Genomic DNA, 9,733 nt, shown 5'->3' on the forward strand with positions numbered 1-9,733 from the left:
ATTTTACGGATTTTATAAATGTTCTCTCGTATTTACCCGTTTTATTTTCTTTTATAGACTTTAGTTAAGTAGAGAACAATATAGTAATTAAATTTTTTAATTGCAAACAAATGTTAAAGCTAAATACCTCCATTATATTAATTAATTAATTAAAAGTTAATAAAATTACTATAATAAATTAGTTAAAATTTTTTATGAATTCGTTTCTTTAAGTATAAAAGGAAGTTATTAGCAAGACATAATTAAATTTTATCACTTTTTTAATTAAAAACATTTCTTTTGGTACATAAAATTTTTTTATTACTTCACTTATTAATATTACTATTGTTATTATTATTACCAATAAGTAAATTGGTTGAGATCGAGTGATAATTGACAGCAAAATGTAATGAAAGTGTACTAGTATATTTTAACAGTAACAGCTATTGTGTATTGAGGAAAAAAAGGTGAATAGTTCTGATTTGTAATAACGGTGAGTCATTTGCAGAACTACATTACTCTAGACAGTATTCTGAACGAATGTAGCTCATATGCGGAGAGAATGGACATTTGAATTTTTATATTTTAGTACAATAATGAAATCCAAGTGGAAATGTCACAATACCTTTCAATATTTCCCGTCGTTATAATCTTAATCATATATCAGCATTCGACACTAATATGACTTTTCACTATCTTTTATCTTCTTATATAGTATATTAAAACATAACTTATGACTATAACGTTCTAAGTTGATAAATCTTATCATAAGTATTAAGTTATAAGTTGTAAGTTATAATAAATATTTAAATGTTTTAATAATGTAGCTTACAGCATTATCGGCTTATAATCCCTCTATAGTCCGAAGTACATACTGTTTAAAACACGAGTGAATATCACAGTCGATATTACAATTCAAATAGAAAACTACACTGTAAAAAATCACCGGGGTAAGTCTAAGCGGTGTAGGTGTTAAAATCGGCGGTGTTAAATTTCAACACCGAAAACGGTGTAAAAATAACGCCGCCGCCGGTGTAAATATTCCGTACTGGTGTTAAAAAAAATTCTCCGGTGTTAAAATAACACTGCTGTCAGTGTAAATATTCTATACCGGTGTTAAAATAACGCCGGCGCCGGTGTAAATATTCCGTACTGGTGTTAAAAAAAATTCTCCGGTGTTAAAATAACACTGCTGCCGGTGTAAATATTCTATACCGGTGTTAAAATAACGACGCCGCCGGTGTAAATATTCCGTACTGGTGTTAAAAAAAATTCTCCGGTGTTAAAATAACACTGCTGCCGGTGTAAATATTCTATACCGGTGTTAAAATATTTTACTTTGTGAATATTTTTACTTACTCGATCACTATACTTGTTAATAAATGATATTTTTTATTAATTTTCATAAAGAACTGACATTTTTTGTGTTTCATAATCTTTGAAGTTAATACTTCAAGTGGACGCAGTTCACCCTGCTTTTACACCGGCATTACTCCGCTTTTACACTGATATTACTCCGCTTTTACACCGGTTACCCCGATTTAACACCAGTATTTTTAACACCGGTGAATTACTCCTCCTACACCGGTGCAATTTTATTTTAACACCGGGCCGAGTTAAAATGAGTCCATTTTTAACACCGCTCTTTTTACAGTGTACAAAAAACCAAAATTATAAAGAAACAAAAATTTTTGAATAAATTTTTTCAAATGTCTCCTCAACTGCTAATTAAAAACAAATGTATAGTAATTAAAAAGAAATTTATTTAAAAGCAAATAAAAAATTTAACTATCGCGATAAAATTTAATTAATAAAAATATAACGACTCATAAAAAGATTGACTATCTCAGTGCTCATGATCCAGCTCGTTAGTTTGACTATCGTAGCGTTACGTAGTCTTAAACTTTTTTCTATTCTCTTAACCCACGCCAAAGACCATAAAATAAAACCCCAAAAGTTAATACATAATTCATATAAATTTTTAGTATAAACTTGAAAGATTCAATGCACGTTTTAGTTTTAGTCCTTTCTCCTCTAGCTCCTCTCCTTCCTTTTTATCTACTCCCTCCGGCTTTATATCCCTCGAAAAAATAAACTCCTACGATTAAACAAAAATAAACCGCTTTTTACACACGCTTATTAACTATTTATCAGTTCATAACAATCATCACTGTCATTCAACATTAATCTACTCTACTTGTTACCTTCAAATGACAATTCAACGAACTAAAAAAAAATACTCATACAAAAATAAAATTATTATAATATAATTTATATAAATACTCTGCGTATTTAATGACATCAGCTCCTCGGAAGTGACATCAGAATGTTATTAATAAACATACATTAATCTTAACAGTATCAAATTATCATTATTATTTTTGATAAAAAAATAAGTTCATAATTGTAACAGATCTACTACATTGTAAAAAATTATCGGAGTAAACGCGGAATAAATCAGGAGTGAATACGGAACGGGTGACTGTTTATTTGCTTAATCCCCTTGGCGTGAAATTTACTCCGAAGGGGAGTTTATTTTAATATTAAAACTCCGAATTAGAGTGAATGCAGATTTGAATAATTCAGACCACTCCGAAATCACTCAGCCGAAAAATCATACTCCCTATTAACTCCGTAAGCAAAGTGATTTTTTTAAAAAACTTCGAAACTCTAAGCGACGGAGTGAATTCGGATTGAAATAAAATCCGTACTCACTCCCAATTTTTGACAGTGTAATAATATTGTATCCGGTCAAAAATCTACCGACTAAACGCGGAGTAAATGCAAAGCAGATGACTGTTTATTTATTTAATCTACTCCAAACGGAAGTTGATTTCAATATTAGAACTCCGGAGCTCCGAGTGATAGAGTTAATTGGAATTTAAATAATATCCATAATCACTCCGAATACACTCCCAATTTTTTACAGTGGAACTATAATAATAATAATAATTACTAGCTCTTATTTAATTTTTTTTATCATGTTTACATTTGTATTAAAGCAAAAATAAATAATAAATTTATATACATATAATATATATATTTAAATATATATATATATATATATTAAAAATATAGGTGCAACACCTGAGGCGAGGCGTTAAAGTTAACAAAGCAACCTACAGTTTCCTTTTTATATGTCGCATAGTTCTCTTTCTCACGGGTGACGTAGTCATCATTTTATTTTATTTTTTATATGCTCCTTCGACACGGACAATCGTCTTTCTATACGCTACCATATATTTATTTATATATAAATTGTAAATATACATACATATACATGTACATATACATATAAATATTATAAAACTTTGTCGTCAAATACGCCCACGCGTTAAAATAGCAAGTACGCGAACATACGACACTTGGTTTAAATCATCAGAGTAAAGTTAAAGAAATGTCGGAGTTGATTGAACAAAACTAATGGATTCAACACACTGCAAGTGTTAACTGTTTATTTATATTTCTTTTTTTCATCGCTATCAATAGACAACATTTTTTTAAATTTTATTTTCACTTATGTTATATTTAGTATGACAGTTTAATGAGTATTTAGACGACGTAAGTAACTGGGGGAATTATCTGGGGAGTCAAATTAACGTGACATGTTTTCGTGTCATCAAAAAATATTTAACATCACATTACACCCGGGATATAATATACAGGTCTTGATACTTTATGTCACGTATATATTTTAGTATTTTATTCAATGCCGTTAATTTGCTTCATAATGTAATTTCGTTGATTAAAAAATTTATTAACGTACCATTTGGCGTATTACGTTAATTGGCAATTTATTTAATGTATGAAACCATATTTTTATATAATTCGATTATACTTAAAAGGTATTGCATTTTTTTATTTTTTTTTATCCGACGTTTTGTAATAGTCTGTCGATTGGAATTTGAAATGTCTCGTAGATGTTTATATTTAGACATGGAATTTAAACGGTTTGAATCTCCAAGTATTAAATGTACTAACTGTTTATTTTTTACAATTAAATTAACAATTAATGTACGTAAATATTTATAAACTGGAGTTGAATGTTGTTATCAACGAGCTATAAAAAATTTTTAAGCTTTGTATATTTATGATAAAAGAAATAAAAAATGAGCACTCAAGGAGCGGCAATCGTTTATGAATTATGCATTCGTTTATCGACAATAGTTAAAATTGATTTTTCAATGATTTTACATCCCTATAAAACTCTTGGTTATTATTGCCCATTATATTTAATTTATAGTTTCTTAAAAGTATGCCTGATAATATTAATCAAAAAAATGTTTTTTAACCGGTTAAATTTATTGCTTGAATGTCAGTATTTAGTAAATATAACATAAATATTTAACCTGACGTGAATTTTAAATTAAACTCAACTCTAAATTTTATATAAAAAATTGCATATTTCTCTTTTATATATGATTCTGAAGTTAGCATGATACTGAATTTAGCCGACGTCTACTAATTTTTGAATTTTTAAAAAACGACAAATTATAAAAAAAAAAAATATTTTAAATAATTGCACTTATAGATTTTTTAATTTTCTACACGTGCATTTTTTTAGTTTTTTTTTTTCGTAATTAATTAATAGAAAAAAAAAAATTCAAAAATTTTAAATTTTATGCCAATTTCAGGATCATAAGTTAGCCGCCGTCAAATAATTTTTGGATTTTTTTTCAAAACGAGAAATTATAAAAAAAAAATTGCACTTATAGATTTTTTAATTTTCTACACGAGCATTTTTTTAGTTTTTTTTTTTCGTAATTAATTAGTAGAAAAAAAAATTCAAAAATATTAAATTGTCTGCCAATTTCAGGATCATAAGTTAGCCACCGTCAAATAATTTTTGGATTTTTTTTCAAAACGAGAAATTATAAAAAAAAATATTAAAGAAAAATTGCACTTATAGATTTTTTAATTTTCTACATGTGCATATTTTTAGTTTTTTTTTTTCACAATTGATTTGCTGAAAAAAAAATCGAAAATTTTAAATTGTCTGCTAACTTCAGGATCATCTTTTATATATATTTTTATAAAATATTCATAAGTATATACTTTGAAAATTTCTGTTAGCAATTCTAGCTTTAATTGAATGAAGATAAATAAAATTAAATAATATTATTTTTTATTCAAAATAACACAGCTTTCATTCATAAAGCAAAAGTTGACTGCAATAAATTTTCTTTATAGTTGACAACAATATTCATTTTTAATTATAAATCATAATTATACTTCTAATAATAAAGCTATAGAGTATACTGCTAAGAAATCCAGTTGTGATAAATTAACTTGCACAGAGAGCGCGAAATAAGATTGATAGAGATGAGTATTATAAAAGAGAGAAAAGAGAATAACGAAGAAAGAAAATAACATAGTGATTAATTACAAGGTTAAATTATAGAAATTGTATGGAAAGCAATTAACAGTACGTTTGAGTAGACTTACTACAAGCTAAAGCCTTTCAATATACTCTGAAATAGTTATACAATTTGAAATCTGTGTTTACCGATGGGCAATACGGTGTTTTCTTCGTAGGTATGAATACTCAATTACATTTCCCGAAGGAATTCATTACCAGTAAATGGAAATTATTCAGTTATATCAATATTATGAATATAAATAAGAGAACTTACGAGATTCTCGGTGACGTCAGAAAGTTTTGTGCTTTTTTTTCTTAAATCTGCTTGATGTCGGGTAATTTATGTGGTAATAGTTCATTTTTCTTGAGGAGGAAACACTTACAGGCCGTGTACTATCGTTAATCATTAGGGACTCGAGGGTGCAGCTTTGATAATGCGGTTTAGGTGTGGTCGTTTTAATAGTTTACTTACACCACCATCCAAAAGACTAGGGTCTATTTAACCAATAAAATCTTCAAATATTTTCATTTTTATTGAATTAATTTTTTTACTATTATTATTTATTAATTAGCAGTAATTAATTAAGTACTGGTTATATACTCTGTAAAAAAATTGCGGATTGAATCCGGAGTAAATGCGGAGTGGATGACTGTGTGTTTGTTTAACCCCCATGGAGTGAAATCAACTCCGAGGAAGAGTTTGTTTTAATTTTGAAACTCAGGTTCGGAGTTAAATTCACTTCTAAAGGGAGTTAATTTTCATATTAAAACTCTATCGGAGTGAATGCGGATTTACAAAAATCCAGATCACTCCGAAATCACTGCTGAAAAAATGAACTCCACATTTACTCCGTATGCGGAGTAATTTTTTTCCAAACTCCGGAACTCCGAGTGTCGGAGTGAATTCGGATTGAAATAAAATCGATTTTTTACAGTGTAAGTGTTTTGATAAAACTCCGAAAGTCGAAAAAAGTATTTTGATTTATTTAGATGCACTATTTTTTTTTTTTGTTTTTTTTTTACAAAATATTTGTAAACTGGAAAAAATTCAATTATTTTATATTTTATTTTGAACACTCAAGCAATTTGCGTTTTTAATTATCATCATGATTGCATGCCTTTTAGCAAATTAAACATGTAATTTGATTTTTTTGTTTGTTTTACACAAAAAGTGTAATCTCTGAACGTTTTTAGCAATATTTAATCATTGCACGCTTTCAAATTATTTGTTGAATCACGCAAGCTTACTTTGGTATATTCACTAGGACAATCACTTAATCGATTTTACAAACCCCTTGTTAACTATACATATAAGTTATTATAGACCTATAGCCCACACTTTCGACATTTTAAAATTGTGTCAGTGAATTTAACGAAACTAATTCTGTACAAAAAATCTATATGTCTTTAACAGAGTCAGTATACTATAGTTTTAGAAGAATTTCAATTTAAATTGAACTTAAAAAAAAACTTGGTGTTGTTAAGCTGAAGTTTGAATTAAAATAACTCGTAAGTTATCAAGCTTACGGAAAAATTTCTTAGGACTTTACTTATAGTAAATTAAATTCCCAACAACTTTATTTCTATACAATTTTAATGGATTTTTAATTGTTCACTTGAAATATTAATTTGAAATCAATTCATAAATTTCAAAAAAAATTAATCCCGTTAAAACTTTTTTAAGTTTAAATCAAAATCCCCGCCTACTTTTTAAAGATACGTCAAAAATAAAAGTAAGCAATTTTACAGGAAATTTAATTTCCTACAAAAAAGATTGAAGTGATTTTTTACACAAGTTGAGTATTTTAACCAGAATTTTATTTCAAATCTCTGACTTTATCCCAATTTCATATTTGTTAATTTACTATATATAATTTAATTGAATCGTTATTTTCTAACGAGTTTCACCAGTAATTTATGTTTTAATCACAGATTATTTAATTTTTTTATTTATATATAATCTACCGTTAAAGTAGCGTAAGGAAATCTGTTGATTTCACAGTTTAATCAAGACAAATACGAATGGAAAGAAAAGATAATGCATATACTGTAATTCTATTCCCGTAATCTTCACCAACCAGCAGCAACTTTCTCAACTACACTATTTATATTTATTCCATATTAAAATAATTAATTTTTTTCTACAATAAAAAAACAAATTTTATATCCTATCACGTTCTACAACTTTATAAATTATTTATCACAACAATTTTACCTTAAATTTTATTTCCTAATAGCAAGAGCTCGTAAACCAACACAACACGACTACGTCACACTCTCGTATACGAATGTAAATCGATGCATCTTTATGACCGTCTTAACTTAAAGACGGACAATCGTATATCTTATAACGACAATGAATTAAATAAATAAAACATCTAATATAAATAATTGATAAATAATCCTCAACATGTTTTAAATAAATAATAAATAATTAATTAATTTTAAAAATAAAATATTTATACTTTTCCTTTTTGAGATACACAACTCAGCATTCCCTGCATAAAGCCCGCGGCGATATTTTAAATACCCGCGAAAGGATCCACGATACTTTAATTGCATCAATATATTTGATTGGTTGCCATAAATAGATAAAACAAGTAGCAAAAAAAATTTTAAATGCCTTTTTTTTATCAGTTCTTATCTACCGCCTTACGTGTTTTCTTCCATAAGTTAAATTACACTTCTTAAACTATTTTCTTATCCGCAATAATCTCGAGCTAATTTTTTATTCTTTTATACAACTTTTAATTCAATTTTTTTTTCAAATATTTATATTGCAACATCATAGAAGCGTACAATAATTATTAATATTAATAATTAATGATCCTGAGATAACTCCAGAAGCTGTGACTAAAAAACTATCCACGTAGGAGACAAATGTACATGTATGAATGTAACTTATAATAAGCATACACTCATTGTATTACTAGTGCATTGTCTGACGGACAATAGATCTTTTAATGCCAATTGATTTTTCATCATCCATAATTTAATAATAGTATAAATAAAAAGCGTTAAATTTAAATAAAACACAGGTGTATATTTAAAAAAAAAAAAAGGGTTATATCAAACTCCCAGCATCCACTGTCAATAGTCAATAGTTTTTTGTACCTCAACTCAAGATCATCCGATAAAAAAATTTAAATAATTTTCTAGACAAATAGACTCTGGTACAAAAAAAATACGTGACTCATGGAATGATTAACTGTAGGCTTTACACTTAAAGTTAAGCGATAATTTTACAAACAATTCTGTTATTTCTGTTACTTGCGACACATTCATCAAGGATACACGTATCGTTATCTCTATATCTTCTTCCGAATCATATCAGATGATACGAAAATAAGTAAATAGTTAATGAACTTATTTGTTTTATTTTAAACAATAATTTTTTTTTTTTTTTTTAATTTTTTACGATCAGTATCCGGTAAATATTCACGGTCACAGAAGTTGGAATTAAGATATTTATATAAATTAAATTTATATTTATATTTAAATACATATGTAGATGATAAATTTAATGTACTGGGAATTTAAAGTTTCAAGTTGTTACAATACCAGTTTTAAATATATTTATTTCGAGTTTTGAATTATAATATAATAATAATAGTTATCTTTCAATAAATGGAATTCTATTCCGAACCTTCAAGATCACGTAATGCCATTCAGTTCTCTCAAGTCTCTGGAGCATGTAGGCAGTCAGGCGATTAAAGTCGACATTAATTTAATCTCATGCGTGTTGTGTATATACACATCGCAATCCTTACATATATATCGAGAAACTTGTGTAGTTGAAGGACACACTCTCACTTATACTGGTTTTACGAATTTAGAAAATATGTCATCGAGTGGAATCGCACCTGAGACAAAATCGTACACCTGCAATCCTGATTATTTAATTAAATCACTACTCTAACTATTCAGTTACAAATTAAACTACACATTAAACAAGACGTACCAATTATTCTCTTTGTATTCATCCACTTTTAATTACAATCCAATGGTCATTAATTAAAATAAAAATAGCTTAGTTCTGATTCAATTATTTTTTATTAAGTAGTTAAAAAATTAAATTAATTTTTTTTAAAACTTACTTGTTCGTCGAAAGGCTCGACGGAAATGAGTCGGTCTCCATTCATTTCAAATTTGGAGATTACTGACAAATATATAGACTTCAATAAAATGTTTACTGAACACTACATTTTTTTTCGGACATTACAAATTTGAATACAATCATTTTTATTTATCACTGGTAGATAATTTATTCTATTTTATTGATAATTTTAACAAGTAATTGAACACAAGATGATTTTGAGTAATGAGTCTAGAAAACAAATATATTAGTCACTTAATTTACTTCGAGTTATAAGAATGTGATATTTTTTACGATGA

The 9,733-nt window shown here is 27.3% G+C and overlaps 1 protein-coding gene across 1 annotated transcript in view; it reads right to left on the reverse strand.

The window, feature by feature from the left end:
* The window catches only part of LOC130675335 (four and a half LIM domains protein 2-like), a 53,750-nt gene extending 44,255 nt beyond the window's left edge, over positions 1–9,495 (reverse strand). Inside the window, exon 1 of the mRNA XM_057480927.1 lies at positions 9,436–9,495. Coding sequence (XP_057336910.1) covers positions 9,436–9,480 — 45 coding nt within the window. The 5' untranslated portion in view covers positions 9,481–9,495. The remainder of the gene's footprint in view (positions 1–9,435) is intronic.
* Between the last annotated feature and the right edge of the window lie 238 nt (positions 9,496–9,733).

Source organism: Microplitis mediator, chromosome 10 (genome assembly GCF_029852145.1).
Source record: "Microplitis mediator isolate UGA2020A chromosome 10, iyMicMedi2.1, whole genome shotgun sequence".
Classification (NCBI taxonomy): Eukaryota; Metazoa; Arthropoda; class Insecta; order Hymenoptera; family Braconidae; genus Microplitis; species Microplitis mediator.